Source organism: Limanda limanda, chromosome 8 (assembly GCF_963576545.1).
Source record: "Limanda limanda chromosome 8, fLimLim1.1, whole genome shotgun sequence".
NCBI classification, from domain to species: Eukaryota; Metazoa; Chordata; class Actinopteri; order Pleuronectiformes; family Pleuronectidae; genus Limanda; species Limanda limanda.
The window spans coordinates 17409284-17427603 of NC_083643.1; the positions used below are offsets into that span (position 1 = coordinate 17409284).

The 18320-nt window shown below is 41.9% G+C and overlaps 1 protein-coding gene across 1 annotated transcript; it reads right to left on the minus strand.

The window, feature by feature from the left end:
- Window positions 1-1722: 1722 nt before the first annotated feature.
- On the minus strand, window positions 1723-16477 carry LOC133009700 (protogenin B-like). The gene is made up of 19 exons (XM_061077236.1): window positions 16411-16477; window positions 15047-15346; window positions 11834-11978; window positions 11533-11666; window positions 11138-11434; window positions 10829-10988; window positions 10465-10712; window positions 9521-9685; window positions 8967-9272; window positions 7900-8085; window positions 5582-5677; window positions 5285-5471; window positions 5020-5147; window positions 4710-4880; window positions 4042-4224; window positions 2691-2814; window positions 2441-2579; window positions 2232-2339; window positions 1723-2133 (listed from the first exon to the last, which is right to left on the minus strand). The coding sequence occupies exons 1-19, from the start codon at window positions 16475-16477 to the stop codon at window positions 1723-1725; spliced, it is 3555 nt and encodes a 1184-aa protein (XP_060933219.1).
- Between the last annotated feature and the right edge of the window lie 1843 nt (window positions 16478-18320).

The window sequence follows — 18320 nt, forward strand, 5'->3', positions numbered from 1 at the left end:
CTTTAAAAATGAAAAAATTTTTTTCTGAATAGCAACAAACATTGAACTGAAAGCATGCCTAATAAATTTAGAAAAAAGTCACCTTAAAATTGGAAAATGTTTTCGTTTACAACATCACGGTAAAAAGGTAATCTAAATTTAAAATGTCCAATGTAAGATAAGTAGCATCAAGGTGAAATATTGTGGGAATAAAAAGACAACAGAACCATTTCGACATCTCAAGCTTTTAAAAGAAAAGGACTAGGGAAAAGGCCTTTCTACCAATCGAAACCATTGGATATCGATCACATTTAAATTCAAATAATGTAAATGAAAACCAAAGAAAAATCACTAAATAGCAGAGACTTCAAGTTTTCTTTGGTTAGGATTATTTGTTTTACAAAGATATAAAAAATGATTATGTTGCTCTTCACACATTGGGTTTTCTTTTATGATAGTCAGAATCCTTCATTGTCACACCTAGACAGGAAATATCACCGGGGAGGTGAGTTCTTCCCCGTACAGTTTTAATGAACGGTGACAGACGGTTCTCTAACCCAATAATAAAAATCGTCATCTATCACTGGTAGGAAACGCTGGATCTTTGGTCTGTGAATAAATTCCACCCAATCACACCCAAGGATCACCTGAATTAAAAGCAATACCCATCTGAGGAAGCAGACAACTCTTTGGATAATAGCACCGGCATCACCGCTGCATTTAGCAATAGTTTCAAAGGCAAATGGAACACAAGCCCGGGGGGGTCTTGTGCTAAAGCTTTCACCAGAATAAAGCATCGAGAAAATTTACACTGAGTAATGCATTCAAACAACCACTCTATGGGAAATTTACATCATTGGCAAGAACCAGCACTTTGGCAAACACACCCTTAATATACATCCTCTATATTTTTTGGTTGCCTTAGAATATCTATGGTATCATTAAAAACTCTTTGGGTACAATATTTCTTTCCCATCTTTGGTTCTCAGTATTTATAGTATGCAAAGCCCTTTTTCGATATTAAGGCCATTTTTAAAGCTTTGAGTTCAGTGCATTGAAAGTGTCAAACCTTACAGTGTGATAAAGCTGGAATAGTTTTGACAAAATCTAATGCACTTGTTGTTTTCACAGCATACACCATTCAAAGACAAACAATGTGAAACAAAAGCTCTTCCAACCATGAAATAAAAGAATTTGAAATGAAAAAACCCAACCTTGAGATAATAACCTCTCAACAGAGGTAGTAAGACATGGCAACGAAATGTTTTCACCTTGTCCCCTGAGACTGAGATAATACTGCATAACGTGTGGTGAAAAGGAGGTAGTAATGTATGTACAATAACAGAACACTGAGGTAGATAATCTGTCAGAAGGGCCCAACTGTGCCCTTCACTCCAGTGGAAAGTAAATTAAATATAATGAAAATGCATCACAGTACATTTCTGACATTCTTTTTAACATTCATCATTGGTGAGCTTTGGTTTGGGACAGACACCACCAAACACAGGCAAACAGGTAGAAAGTTGTATAAAAGAAACTTGAAATAAAAACGTTTTAACAAACATTCATACAAACTCCTGAGGTAGGTCCGAAGCAAAAGCACATCTCCACTCCGTCGCAGCAGCTGACTTGCGGATCCTGTGCGCATCAGGAAAAAGGCCCAGAGTGAGGAGGCCAACGAGGTAGAAGTGGTGTCGTTCCAGCTGCAGGAGAGAGCGGAGATGGACACAGGCCCGGGCGATGTCACGATCCGACCGCTTGGGAAGCGTGCAGGACGACGTGAGAGCCCTCCAAGGTGCAGCAGAGCTGCGAGGTACCCGGGGCGGAGTGGTGAAGGGGACTCAGCTTCTTCTCATTTTCCACTTGAAAAGACTGCGTCAGCTCAGTGACAGCGTCCTCGTCGTTTGGTCCAAAAGATTCCGGTCTGGAGCTCTGACTCGTCGAAGGGTTGCTCATCTCCTCGTTGCTCTCTTCGTTGGAGTAGTGTCCAGAGTCGCCCGTCTCTTGGCTGCCCTCGCTAGTGTGAGAGCTCTCCGTGTGAAACGGGCCGTAGATGATCTCCCGTGAGGAAGGCGACAGGGGCCCTGAGGCTAAATCCCCATCGTACCTCAGAACGGTTTTGCCAGCCTCGTACAAGCTGGCTCTGTTCTCCGCCTGAAGAGATAGAAAAAAGATGGACAGTAGTTAAGACAAACAGAAACTAGACTGGAAAAAAAACTGACTGAGATAAATTATGTCACACGATCACTCACGTCACTTTCAGCTTGATTTCTGATCTCCCTCTGGAAGACCAGCCACCTGTTACTTTGATTCTTGCTGCTGGCTGGACCAGCACCATTTATGACCATGCTAGATCCATCCTAGAGAAAACATATGAGAGGGATTTTTTTCGATTAACCTGTGCTCTTTTCATATAAAACCCAAACCTGTGAAACTATAAATTTAGTTTGGTTTCACTCACCCTAGGATCTAAAAAGTGACCACTGATCATGGGAATATGAGCCTCCACGTTGTCTGTATGGCGTTCCCTGGGCAGGAACATACCAGCACGTGGATCTTCACCAGCTCCCACAGCAATGACTTTGTGACTGGAGGATTTTCTGTGTCATACAGAGATCAAGATGTAAACAAATGTCACAAAAATATAACTGTCCTGTTCCCATATATATTAATGAACTGTTTAAATTATTTCAAATGGTTATAATAAGTACCTGGGTCTGCCCTTGCTGAGGAGGATCAAGGCACATATAACAATACAGGCCAAGGCGATGCTCACACCAACAATGATCCCCGTCATGGACCGCTGGTCTAAGTTATAGAGACCATCGGAGGACACTGGAAGATTACACATATTTTCACATTAGCTCACTTAATAACAAACACTTCAGATACAGTGGAGACTAAGATTACAACACAACAGAAGTTAAAACTCTGGTACATTGTATTCTGACCTACAAGGCAAAATACAGTCAAATCGGAGTAAGTACCAGAGTCTAATATCTTGACACCATTCATAATGTGTAAAATTATTACTCCATACAAATTCAATGATTCTATGAAGAAACACCACTCTCTCTGTGTAGCTGCTGCTTTTCCCTGCTGCCCAGGTTGTTACTGCCCTCTCTCAACTAGACACACCTAGATTTATTATAGCGTTTATTTATTAATTTATTAATCCATGAACTAAAAATAATCAAGTTAAAGTTCATTACTATTTTAGATATTGGGTAGGTTTATGCCAAAGATTTGTGGTAAATCATTAAAGACATAAAAAGAGTGCATTTAAACATTGTTATTTGTTATCCAGTTTGCCAGCCAGCCAGGAAACTTAAAACCCTTTTTTTCCCTCCATTATTTCTGTAGTAACAGCTCACTGCCTTTGAGGGGCAGTGTTACCATCTGTCATTCATGATCATCACTGTGTGCAGCACTAGAAGTGAATTAAAAAGTACACTATGTTTTGTATTGGAAAACATTGAGAATTTCTCTATTTCCCCAAAGTAAATATGAAAATACGATAAATGAAAGAAAAAAAGATTAGAATAAATAGAAATAAAGGATTTCTAGAAAAATATTTTCAATCTAACTATAAATTTGACTGAGAACTGAACTGAAATGAAATTACCAAAAATAAAGATTCCTTTTTTTTAAAGATCTATACTCTATTATGCCTATACTGAGCCACACTTTTTATTAACAGGATCAGTAAGTGTTGCTGACCTACGCCTCCTAGTGGTTTGTTTCTTGCCACTTTAATCACTCTCCACATTTAATTTCTTACTAATGATTAGAAATTATTAATTACAATGAATACAAGGTTCAGAATCGCTTGTTTTCAAAATACATTTATATAGCAATGAAAAACAACGTGTAGTTTCTGACAAATTATTAATAAGCGGCCTCCTAACCCTTAAATCACAGTATATGCTGGTATATAGCCATTTAATTTAAAGCAAAGAAAACTCATACCAGAGAATAGCTCTACTTAAATATATATAAAAATAATAAAGATAAGACAAGAGGACTCTATCGTGTCAGCCTCAGTGTCTTCTGAGGTTTTACCTTCTGTGTCTGGGAAGTTGTCTGAGTTTCTGGTGTTCTTGCTGCGCTGGTTGCTTCCCCGTTTCAACACCAGTTCCACAATGTTCGAGAAAGGTCCGTCACCGATCTGGTTGGAGGCGGAGATCTTTACCACATAGACATTCCCTGGCTCAAGCTTCTCCAGCAGGGCCATCGTGTGGGTTCCTATGAACGGCAGCAGAATCATACAATGAGGATTAGTTTAAAAAACACCTCATACCCGTGCTCTCAAAGAAGAAGAAATAACTGTAGACGTCATATATCATCTTTCTATATCTTCCTATGACAGAAATGCCTGATGCTGCTCAGGAGAAACACAACACACTTTGACTTGAGCTGAGAGAATGTCCGATGTGGTTTGTGATACTTTACTCAGGGATTGCAGATGAATATTGAACAAAGTATGATGACTATAGTTAAAATGTAACCCTCAAGCACTTACACACTCATTCTTATGGGGATAAAGTGATTTAGGTATAAACAGTGGTTACATTAACATGACAGATTTTATGCTTGTATCTAATGACAATATCATTCAAATACTGTAGATGTTTGTAAATATATTTAATCCAAAATACTTTCTCCCTCACTAACGTAACAGATGATCATAATAAGGATGATCAGGACATATGATCCAGGTTACTACTCACCCTCCCTCTGCAGTATTTGCCAGTGTCCGGCCATCCAGGCCTGCTGGGAGGCGTACAGGATGGTGTACTGTGTAACCACCATGTTGGGCTCCGTGGGCTCCCTCCAGGACACCAGAGCTGTGTCTTCTTCGATCAGAGTCACTCGCAATCCTCCAGGTGGTTGGCTGGGCGCTGTAAACAAAAAAAAATCACATTGACAATTAACAACTAGTATTTTAGTCTTTGCATTTGATTTGAGTCTGCACCATGGATACACAGAGCGCGACATGATCATGATCAAATGACGTCGCAGCGATGTCCTATTTATTACCTGCTGGCAGCGTTTGATGGTAAACAACCGAACTCCAGGGACTCGACATCTGGTCTACATGGAGACGCACAACAAACTCATAGCGAGTGTTTGCAACCAGATTCTGAACCATCACGCTCTGTTTGGTTCTGTGAACAAACAATATTCATACATTGGGCATTTAGCAGAGAATAATCCAGTGCTACTAATTGTATGAGATACTAATCTCTAAATTAATCAGAATTTAAAGGGTAAAATACTAAGTTATATTATTTTTTAAGCTTACATTTGTATGAAACGTATGGCAGAGGCATTGTGGGTGCCCACAGGTGTGCAGCGGACCGTGTAGCTAACAGCCTTTCCAGAGGTGAAAGCAGGACGGCTCCAGCGCACGGACACTGCAGATGAATTTTTGGCCAAGACGATCACGTGATCTGGAGGTGGCGGGGATGCTGTTGGTTGTTCTCTTGCCGCTGGATAATGCAAACAAAAGTCGTATTTTTATCATACATTTCAAAATTTAATTTTTATTTAATTTTGAATTGCACAACTTCAGGATAAACAAACAAAGAAATGTACTTACACAAACATCCTGGAGTACTAACTGTTTGGTCGGTCTGATAACCATCTCCAGCTTGGCTGACAGCCAGAATCTTGACATGATACTTTCTCCTTGGATCTGAAATCAAAATGAATCAATGTTTAGCTAAACTACAACTGAAGGTTGCTGAAACTGCTCAAATGACCTAGAATGGCCCTCAGTAGAGAGCACAGCTCCACCACGGCCTCTTACGAAACTGGATCAAGATATTTATTGGATCTGCAGTAAATTGCACACGTCAGCCTCAACATGCATTATTTTCTTCATAGAGAAAAATTAATTATTCTCTGAGAAATCAAGGAAATGTTTAAAAAACACCTTATCTCACATTGTTTATGAAAGTGAAAAAAAGTCCTCCCACCAGAATTTCATTTCCTGACCCAAACCACATCCTTCCAGCAAGTTTCATGGTAATCTGTCCAGTAGTTTTTGTGTTATCTTGCTAACAAACAAATAGACAGGGGTGAAATCATGATGTCCTTGGTGGAGGTCATAATCCAATAGGCTCCAAAGAAACTTGGAAAATAATAACAAAGCCTGAAGGATCATCATTAAAATACCAAACGTGATGGTGAACAAATAGAACTACATCATTTTAAAAAAAGGCAAAGAGACACTTTGACACTTAGCTGCAGGAGGGTAAGTTGGTAGGACATAACTGGCCACCCCCCCATGCATGGACAATGCAGGGTCTCCCTGAGTGAAACCAACCTCTAATTTATCATGTGTTGTCATGTGTAAGGAGCATGAGAAAGATCAACCGGCCTGAGGCCCGGTAAATATGGTGACATGGTCAATAAGCTCTGTGAAAATATTCACAAGATGTTTTTTCCCTTTGAAAGCCCATGAAGATTATATTACACAAAACTCCATTGGCAGTAGGTTGTATTTTAAGACTATACAAGTAAATAACAAACTTTGAGGGGATTAGGTCAAATGTGATTTGTTTGTATTGTGCACTTAGGATAATCAGGGAAACACCAGGCTGTATCAGGACTGTCTTAAACACATCAGTAAGATCATTGAAGTCTCAGGATTGGACGCTTTTCTATGCATCAAATGTTCTGTTTTAACTTGAAAAAAAACCCTGCAACTGCCTCAGCTCCTAAATCAGGACAGCTTTAGAGAGGGTTAAGATTTGTTTTATGCCTCCGGTGTGAAAGGTCAGCGAATGGGTATTGACCAGCAAAGGCGGTGTGTCCACGCCTGTGGTGGGGGGCTCGGCCAGTGGCCGTGTTCAGCTGCTGGGATCCTAGGCCCATGGGACTGGGGGGGTTTGCATGGGGTCACGGGTCAGGCCAAGATAGAACAGAAGGAATCTGGGTGCAGGACAGCGTTATAGGAGCTGGGCCCCTTTTGTTTCCCCTTTCACATTCTTCCTACAGGTCTTGTGTAATAGCCTTCAACTTGGAGCAACCATGGTTCCAAAACAAAAGTTATACTGAGAACAGCGATGTTATAGAAAATGTAACTAATGACAGCGGCATGTGTAATGGTCAATATAGAAGCTTAACTAAAGCGTTTCTAGTGAGAAATAAAAATAATAATTACAACAAAAACCTTTTAACAATTAATTAAATTCTAATAATTTCTATTTCAGCTTTTTTTGTAAAAGTAGAGTTGGAGACCAAATATACTTTAAGCTTCAAGTCAGACAAAATTAAATAGTTTTGATCAGTGTAGCCCTGGTCTATATTGCATATGCATATACTGTTGTGGTTTAATTACATGGACAGCAAAGATGACCGGTGTGGGGGGTGGGGGGGGGTCCTATTCCAAGACTGCTGTCTCACGGCTAAAGGTCAGTGCCGTGGTCCAGCTCTGGCCAATCCCTGGGGTCTTTGTCTGTGTGCTACGGTGTCCACCTAAAAGGGGGGTAGTGACCAGGGGTCTTACGGGGCAGGTCTGGCCCTGGATACAGCACAATGGCCAGGGGATAATTATGCAACTGCAAGGATGGGAAACTGTGGTGTGAGGGACATCTGGACCCTGACCCCTAACCCTGGGAACCTGATCGCACACAATGCTGCAGCAGGACTGGAGAGGGCTTCTGGTTAGGCAAGAGGGGTCAACCAGGAAGGAGGAGGGAAATGCAAATGCAGCATCCAACTGGCCACTGAATTAAATTGGGGCAGTGCAAGAGAGATCAATTTTGGAGAGAAGCTACTAGTCTCTGTCTCTCTCTGTTTGTTGTCTTCGCAAGTCTAGAGGTCCAGATATGCGACAAGACACTCAAATTAAATCTTCTATTTATATTCCCTACAACGAGACATGTAAAACAACAACAGTGGGTGACTCACCAAGGCCACTGATGGTGTACGTGTTGGTTTGAGCCTGCAGCTGGATGTGGGGCTGCTCTGGTTGACCTTCCTCATGGTAACACAGCCGGTAACCCTGGACAGCCACAGATTCAGAGGAGGTTTGCCAGCGTGCCACAATGCAGGTGCAGTTAAGCGGCTCAAGTTGAAGAACAGGGGCTGAAGGCACTGTGCAGGGAGGAGGGGGAGAGAGCAGGCATGGGATCAATAAAGACTCTTATTTTGAATATTACTGCACACAAAGGAAGACTAAACCTCTCAACAACAAAAACACAACAGGATGCTGGGTATAGAAAAAAGTGGATTGATGGAATACTGAAGTGTCAGTTATAATTTCAGCTTAAATTTGCAACTGGATGTGTAGTAACAATTCCCGAAGTAGAGGAAATCCTAAATTGTATTTGTTGTATATTTATGTAAAATTGTCTCTGTGATCTACATGTGCAACAAAATATAAAACTAAACTTCTGAAAACCAGAAAAACAGCTTTGGTGGACACACAGCCTCCCCCAACACACCAGGCCATGAACTAAGGCTATTCTTCCTCCCACATAGACGCCTGAGGCCCTCTCTTTATGACCCATGACTGAGGCCGCTCTGACATCACTGACAGCATAGGGCAAAGGTTCCTGGGTAACCAACACAAAGACTGTGGGACAATGCTACAAGAGCAAACTCTACTCATAAGCTGGCCACTCTGCATGAGCTCCAGTGATCCTCTTGGTATTCTAAGTGCAGTAGAGCACCGATGTGACCAGAGCAAAAGCACCGCCAGTTACAAGTTTGGCAACATGTGATTCTATTACATGAACTTATTTATTCTCAATCATGTTCTATTAACGATTGAATTTTAGCTCTTTAAAATTGAAGATCAATGCTTTTGAACCAATTCAATAAATTCAAACTTGCATAAAAACTAGGCACAAAACTAGAAGGGCATTCATTCACAAATTGCACACACTCTAAACATGCCTGATTTCCGCACCAAAATTGAATCTGTGGGTTTAAAGCTTTGAGGACATTTCATTTTTAGCCTTCTGCAGGTTTACCTTTGTTGCCGGAGGCTTTAGGCGTTCGATGCGATGTCCAGGCTGAAGGCTCACACCAGCCCACACGGGTGGCTGCAGCCATACGGAGCAAGTAGATGGTGTCAGGCTGGAGGCTCTCCAGGAGAATTTCGGTGCTGTTCTGAGGTAGCTCCACAGAGGTGACAGTGGTGTCTGAAGCTGTGCGATAGGAAAGTCTGTATGCGGACACCTGACCACGGCTCAGCTTGGCTGGCAGCAGCTGCCAGCTCACCTGGATGTCTGTCGAGCTGTGGCTGGTCAGAGTTAGCTCCGGGGTGCGCAAAGGCACTGCAGGAAGAAAAGGACATCACCAATATGCTTGATACAAAAAGCTCTGGACATTTATATTTGTTGTCCTAAAAAATAAGCTGTTAGTGTTAGAATATTTGCAAAAAAATTGCTAACTAAAGTGTGCCCATCCCCCTTAATCCCACTCAAAATCTAGTCTGTACACAAATCACTTCCATGCATGTTAGGTTAACTACCAAAGTGATTTACTGTGAGGAATGCTGGAATTCTCAATGCTCTGTGCTTACCATCCTCCAGGGTGTGTTGACTGACTTGGTCTGACATACGACTGGCTCCCATTGGCATATAGGCCACGATGTAAAAGCTGTAGTTTCGAGCAGGCTCAAGGTCATCGATGATATAACTGGTTGTGTCATTGCCGATGACAACTTGGTATTCTTCGTTGTTCAGCCCTGACATGCAACAGACCAGAAAACACGTTAGGGGATAGGTTAAGGTTATCCTAAGAGGAGGAGTCTGTCAAGCATATCGCACTCAAACTCATCCTCTGCACATGTTTAGAACATGTGCAATGCTCCACACAGCATCCCAACTGCTTCCAGGCCTCTTAAAGCAAAACAAATACAATGTAATACCTTGTTTACTACCGAGGCTTGATAGAAAACTCTTAATTTAATGGGCTGAGTTAATTATATCCGTGCATTAGTCCTTCGCTAGACTTATAAAAAGCTACCGTGTCCCTTTTACTGCATGAAGAATGAGCTGGGGACTGAACAATGGGTTGGATAAGCCTGTTGTCATTTCAGTGAAGTTGCCATTCTGAGTCCGCCTTGACCCCTGCCCTGTGCAGCATCAACAGATGGCCTTCACCAAGTAGAGCCGATCACATGTGAGAGCGAGTATGTTTATTGTGGTAATGGAATGATGACTACGCTGCACTTATATAGCGTTTTTGTGTGTTAGGAACCACAACATCCATTCACACTGCACTACTATTGTAGCACATACTCATATTTACATTCTGATGAAATAGCCATGAGGGGAAATTAAGGGGTAAAGTGTCCTGCTCAAGGTCTGGAGGAGCTGGGGATCAAATCACCGACCCATTAGTGGACGACACATTCTACCTCCCTATCCACAGCCGCTTGTGTTTGATTGTCATCTTGCATCTCTTGACACCTTTATCATTCCCAGTTTCCCAAATCATAAGTGACTGGATTACTGCTCTCACCTTCAGCTTTCATGTAGTGGATGGAGTAGGCAATGACTTTGTCCGCGTTGTAGAGCGGCCTCTCCCAGGCCAGTAAGATAGCAGAGCTTGAGATTGTCTCTGCATGGATATTTCTAGGTGCACTAGGCCGGTCCTCGGACATTACAACGATAAGGCGAGCCAAGGACAGCACAGAGCCCTCTTCACTCTCTGCCAAGCACTGATAGATGGCGTCATCCTCAGGGATGATCTGGGTAATCACCAATTTACTGCGAACAAAAAAGGCCAGAACATTTACTCAATGACATTTGATATGATTCAGTCTGTTTTCATGGTACTTATTATGTTGTGTTTGATCGTGAACACTACTCTTGTTGTACAATACCTGTTATACATTTTGATCCTCCCATTTAAGTGAACCTGTTCTCCGTTTTTAAGCCAGCTGATGCGTGGCGGGGGCACTCCCTCCGCCTGGCACATAAACCTGGCAGTGCCTGCTCTTGGACGGGTTTGGCTCTCAGGCCTCTCGACAATGGATGGTGGTTCTGAAACAGAGGTTTAAGAGAAAGGTAATGCAATTGTAGAAAAAAATGTTTCACATCTGCTCAAAGTGTTGTTGTGTTATAGAATATGCAATAGAACAACTAGACAGAAGAGGCTGTGTGAGGACCTCTGAGATGAGAGTTTACAGTACCTAGAACTGTGATGTTGGCTGCAGCAATTGTGTAGTTGCGGGTTCCAGGAGTGGTGGCCCTGCAGAGGTAGACTCCACTATGCTTGGAGCTGACGTCAGTAATAACCAGGTTGCCGTTGCCCAGAACTTTGGCATTGTACACATCGATTGGTTTACTGTCGGCCCGGCTCCATGAGATGATGGGCCAGGGGTTCCCCGTGGCCACACACTCCAGCACCACAGTTTTGTGGAGAGAAATAGTGACGTTCTGAGGTCCAGCAATGATTTGGGGCCTCTGACGGGGTTTAGGACCTGCACCTTCATGGGAACATTTCGGAAAATGAATTCAGAGTTGTCCAAACAGAGTGATTGTTTATTTTTCGGTATGACGGTTTAAACAGATGAAGTCTCTTTACCCTGATTGACAGTCAGCGTGGCTTCTCTACTCTTCAAACGGCTGCCGATGTTTGTTGCCACACATCGATACTGTCCAGCATCTTCCAGCCGAACATTGTGAATTTGAAGAACTCCATTGGGCAGAACCGTAATTCTACAAACACACAAGGGTAACATTACGACGGTGTATAAAACTAGAGCGGGACCGCTTTGGACTTTTGTGGGCCAATGGTGACATCCCTATTGAGGAGTAAATCCTTTTCAGTACCGATATACCTGCCAATTTGACTTCTATCTAAAACAACTCATGTGTGCAGGTACCTGTCTGTCTGAAGTGGTAATGTGCTTTGGTTGAGCTCCCACGTGATGGTGGCAGGAGGGCTGGAGGGAACTGCACAGGAGAAACGTGCCACTGACGCCTCAGTCACCTCCACAGGCAAGGGATGCAACAGAAACTTTGAGATACCTGTGGAAAATGTTTTATTAAAAACCGAAGCCAGAACTTTCAGCAGCATAGAGAACCATATCTGAAACCCACCTTACCAACCTATTGCCCATTAATGGGTGTTTGCTTTAGGAGTGGGCTTCTGAATTGGATATTCATCATGATTATTTACTCAAATGTACTTCACAGTTGCTTGTGATTGTCACACACTGAAATATAGTATTTTCTCCCACTCCTGGGTAAACATTATACATTATGCATGCACAGCAATGACTTTGATGGATGTTAACTGCTTCTATGAAAGGAATTGATCTCCGTAAGTCCGTGATCTTGCTTTTGTGCAGATGAGCTATCGGGTCCCATACTGACCAGCTGGGCCGATCAATTCAATCAATAGAAGAATGACACTGAATGATGCATTGTTATAGATAAAAAACAATCAATTCCCTTTGCATAAGAAGGATTGTGAGCAACCATGAAGAATAGAAAATATGAAAAACAACAGTGTAAGACAAGGGTAAACCTATTTCTTACAAAAGACTGTTACACTACTCAAAGGCAAGCTATTGCAATTGTATGTAATATGATACTTATTTCACAGCTATGCTTATATAAACTATATAACTAAGATGTGTATAAGTATATTAAATATAAATATACTTGTTTTACAATAGCTGAAAGAGCAGTGCAAAGTTTGCTGAGTCACCCTCTGTTTCAGTGCTGTTTATGTTGTATAAGGTCTTTCAATAATCACCACAAATTAGAAAGCCCTGATCTGCATTAACATGGAGCACGCTGTATAAGATATGAACAGTGACCTTCATTCATTTAGGTGATAACTCTCTCCCTTCCCCCTCACTCACAGGAAGGAAGTCAATATCATGTTAAAGAAAATCAATACCCTGTTCTCCCACTGAAACTCCACATTTAAATCCGGAGCTTTGGGACGTCCAAATTAAAGACCAATCCTTTAATTTAAGAGCTAATCTCATCAATACTACACACATGCACTGGTAACTCAGTTTATGTGAAGTGCAGTAGGAGGTTAGAATAAATTAAATAGTGGTGTGTTGGTAATATTCTGTAGAAATTGTAGTGGGTTTAAGTTCAGGTTTATGGTGAGTACAAAATAATGCCTCAGGCCACTGGCTGTCGCCTGCTTGGAGGCAGAAAAATCCTGGCCAATCTTCTGACAGCAGCCCTTGCTGGTGAGCATCATGACAAATCCTCAGGAAGAAGTTAAACAACATGTTGTTTACTCTCATTCGAGTGACCAGGGACGATCTTGACTCTGGCTGGGGACAGAGCTGTAGATGGTGGGTGTGGCCTACGCAGACCGATCTGCTAATTTGGGCACCTCTGTCGTAAAGAACAAATCAATGTCTGGGTCAAACATCACAAAGGTTTCTCTCAAGAGGTCAGAGTTTGCAGCAAACCCCGGTGCATTCAATTTTAGCCCAAACTGGACAAGAGATCGAAGCCAGTTTACCATTAGTCCACAAAAGAGAAGCCTATGAGACTTGTGTTGTTTCTTACCTCTACAAAACCTTATAAAAATGATAACCATCAGCAAGGCACATGCAGAACACATAAACTTATTTATGCAATTATTGTAGTAATTTTATGACAGAGAACTGACGCCCTCTGTAAATCTAGGAAGTGCTGAAAGTGGTGATGTCTCCCTTGGACTGCAAGAAAAAACACTTCCTGAATGTAAACATGTTTTTGAAAACACTATCTACTGCAGAATATCAGGTCCGTTCTTTCGCTTCACAAACTGCAGCCTTTCTTGAACAAAAGGGCTCTGCTTGACAGGGCAACAGAGGGCCTGGTGCAGTGAAAGGGATTGTGGGAACGGAGAAAGAACAGCAGGGCGGCCTGGGCAGAGCAGAACGGTGACATCACAAAGCCTTTCCCTGCTGACCCCTGACCCCCCAGGACCTCTGGACAGAAGGGGAGAACAGCAGAGGCCCATCCTCCACTCCCAACCTACAGCTGACCAAAAACCTTTAACCCTTTCACTGACAAAGGCTGGACCCCAGACCAAACTTGACATTTGAGGATTGTTCTGTTCTCATGGCATAGTCAAGTTTGTTTGTCCTTTAATACACCAACAGTTGCAACCAGACTGTCAAGGAGTTAGTGTGTGGTGTGAAATTACTTTTCGGATTTAGTTTCACGTTTGTATTTTGGAATTTCAAAAATATCTTCCTGCATTCTAGTTTCATGAAGTTCTTAATCAAGTTGCACTGTTGAGACACACAGCACAAAATGTGTTGTTTGGTATCCTCAGTGTCATTATCAAGATCCCTGGACTTCAGCGGACTTTCAGACGACAAATCATGGGACATCCCTTCCAAGACTTGTGAAGAGAGACCATGGTAGACCAGGCCCCGTGAATAGACACAGCTGTCCTGTCAACTGATAAGTGGACAAACAAATGCCCTGAAAACGTAGCCTTTTCTTCTGGGGCAGTCAGGGGCACTCCAAAAAAGGCTAAAAGGCAAATGGCCTTTCAGGGATTCCTCTGTGTAGCAGACCATTCAGCAATCACACGGCCACGGCCTGTAGTGACAATGTGACCCCACTAGCCAGAGAGAGAGAAGGCTAATTTCTACTTTTTGCACGATGTTGCCTGAGCACTTTCATACAAGTTCAAGTTGTACTTTTCCTCAAAACAAGGAAAAGACAGTGCAGTCCGACTCAGCGCTGACTATTTATGGAGTATTTATGAGCTTTGAGATGGACTCTCCATCAATCTTTAACTGTCTCTTAAAATGTCCCTTTAACTGGCCTGACAGCTTTAAACTCCAGCGCAGTGAAGTCTGAACAACTTCCAGGGACATGGAACCCCAGACTATACCCAGTAAAGAAAAAAAAGAAGAAGAGAGGGGTTGGGTACATCTGCTTCCCATCTCCAGGTTAATAACCCATGAACTTGCTATTCTAATGCCTTCATGATGACACCACATAGTAGATATCACTAACAACTTTAACCCATTTCACCTCGGCTTCAACAGTGGAAACTGAGGGATAAAGTCCATCCTGTAGCCCCTGGGAATTCCTCTCACCCTTTGCTCCATACTTACTTGCGATAGTCAGACGTGATCTTTGGCTTAGGATAGCTCCATATTTGTTCTGTGAGAGGCACTGGTAGAATCCTTCATCTGAATCCTCCTTGGTATGCTTAATCTTTGGTATGTACAGGGAGCCGTTAGGCAGAAACTGTATGTGCTCGCTCTCTGCCAACCGTACTCCATTCTTCAGCCACTTGATGGTAACCGGTGGCTGCCCGTGGGCCTGACAGTCCAAGACAGCGGGGTCCTTCGGTAGTGCAGTAACATCACTGGGCTCTGTGATGAAGGACAACTCACTGAAACACACAACACCTGGAGGAAGACAAAGGTAACATTAGTAAAGACTTTTATTATGTTCCTGAGTGGCGGACAGCTGTATATGCTGACAGGCCATATATATCAGGTACTACATAATATATATATATATAGTGCTACACAATGTCTTCCAAATAAAAAGATTACAGAAACACTACAAAATATATAGAGCTTGAGAGTAATACAAATGTAACATTAGAAAATAGTTTTTTTTTAATGTTTGTATCTATTGGATGACATAGACAGCTGTTTATCCTGAGAGGCTATATGCATATCAGGTGCTACATGAAAAATATACAAATGTACTATAAATAAAAAGAATACACAGAAATTCAAACCAAATATACAAAACTTGAAAATAATATAAAAAAACAAACAGAAAATCTAAAGATAAATGCTTATCTTTATCTGCATCCCTTATTCTCTAAATTATATCTGCAAACATGATAGTACATCATAGTAATAGTACATAATAGTAAGGATTACTATGTCGATGAGGCTGGAAAAATACAACTTATCTGTCAACACAAGTGTTAAAGCATAAGCAGCTGTATTGTTTAATGTGGGATGTAATATCTTCTGTTAAAATAGATTAGTAAACAATGAGTTATGGTGATTTAAAATGAATATTTGCTGCCTGTCATTAACATAAAGCATGAATTCTGTGAGCATCCAAACCAAAGAGACAGATCAGGACTTATGCTTTATACACACTGAAAGTCTTATTATTCTCAATCAGAGTGGTTTTAAAAAGTCATGTTTTCTTGTAACACTATAGTTGTGATCGGTTGTGATCGGTGTGTTTCAGCGGTGATCGTTATATACGTAGCGAACACACACACACACACACACACACACACACACACACACACACACACACACACACACACACACACACACACACACACACACACACACACACACACACACACACACACACACACACACACACACACACACACACACACACACACACACAGAGAGATAGCCCTAACCCACCAGGTCAGACTGAGCACACACACTATCCACGATACAATCAAAAACAAAAACAACACACTTACTCGACAGAGGTATGAGGAGGGCAAACAGAAGCCACCGCTGGAGCACCCTCATCTTAAACTTGGTCATTTATCCGGAGAGTTGGCTCATTCTCCCCGAACGAACACCACCACGACCGGCGCCGCTCGCTGCGTCCTGCGTCCTGCGTGCGCTCCGTAGATCCACAGCACTGCTTCTGCTGCGGCCGGCCGAGGAGCGACCGCTGCACCCGGGGAGCCGGGGACCCCCTCCCCTCTCACGCATGCGCTGTCTGTGTGTGTGTTTGTATGTGTGTGTGTGTGTGTGTGTGTGTGTGTGTGTGTGTGTGTGTGTGTGTGTGTGTGAGTGTGTGTGTGTGTGTGTGTGTCTTTCTATACTTTTGAGGGCCAATTTTCGTTCAATATCATCACTCTGAGGACATTTGAGGTGATTCTCTCAAATTCAAAGGGTTGTATAGTGTTAGAGTCAGGCCTCTATTTGTGATGGTTAAGGTTAGGCAATACATTATGTCAATGAGTGTCTCCACAACTATAAGACAAGTGTGCGTGTGTGTTATTAATATGTGTGTTACCTCTCAACACTGACCCTATCAGCACCATTTAACATCATGGGGACCAAAAACAGTCCTGATGAGGCAAAAATTAATTTCTGATGAACTGGTTAAGGATACACAAGAACTCTTACACTGCACTTGAAGGCACCCCACACCTTCTCCATTTGAATGAGCGTTGTACATTTTTACACACGGTCTTTGGTTACTGTCATATTGTTGTTATGATTAATTTGATTATTAATTAATCTCGTCATTAGTTTTGGGATCAATCAATAAAACAATTCTATTCAAAACGTTACAAACCATCTACCACAACTTTCACAGATGTCTTAACATGTCTTGTGTTTTACAACCAACAGTTCAAAAACCCCAGAATAATTTGCTTACATTCATACAGTTCATACGCACAGTTTCATTATATTTACTTGACATAAAAGACAAAAAGGCGATTAACTGTATCAAGATAGCAGTTCAATACTTCAGCTCCTGTCTACTTGCTGTGAGGTTGTGTTTACATAGTTGAAAGATCTCTCCCTATAGAGACTCTGCATAGAGAAAGGTTTCAGGTTTCAGGTCCAATAAAAGTTGCTTGATATTTTCTCTGGTCCATATTTTCCACATGTTTTGAACTTTATAGAATCATATTAGGATTCTGTTTCTCCATGTTTTCCTGCCTACTTTGTATTTCAGGAATTATTACCCATCTGAAAAGGGATCCCATCTCTGTTGCTTTTCTATTCCCTGGTTCTCCTCTTTTCCTCCATTAAAATAATGAGTGATTTAAGGATTGAACTAGGAGATGTTTTATAATTTTTAAAGGCCTGTGACACAATGTTTTGATCTTGGGCTAAATGAGTTGTTCCAATTTGTTTTGTATCAAGTCATTCAACAAGTTCAGAGTTTGAATTTCATCCAGTCAGATTTTTTAACACACTATTTGAACCTGACATGTACATAAACTCTCCATACAGTGATTTTCAAAGTGCGAACCCATCAGTGATAAACGACTGATTTCCCATGTAGCAACTTAGATTTGTGAGATCTTCTTTCTTGTTTATCAGATTTTTAAACAAACAAAACAAGATGAAGACAGTGAATTATCAGTCACCAAAGGCCAGTGGTAATAAGGTCACACTGGACAGCATCTGCTCCTACTACAGGACCTGGTAATTATGAAGAGGTATTGATGGCTGCACGTCAGCTGCCTAATGAATTCAGATATTGATCCAGCGACCGTGCCTTTTGACAATGACCCTCCCCGTCTCCCGGCCCTCATTCAGCAGCACTACAATGGGCTCCAGCTGTGAGATCAGTCGTGCTGCATCAGCAGAAACAACCGTCCGATGGCACAGGTAAATTCAGTCATCACGTTCAGAGAGG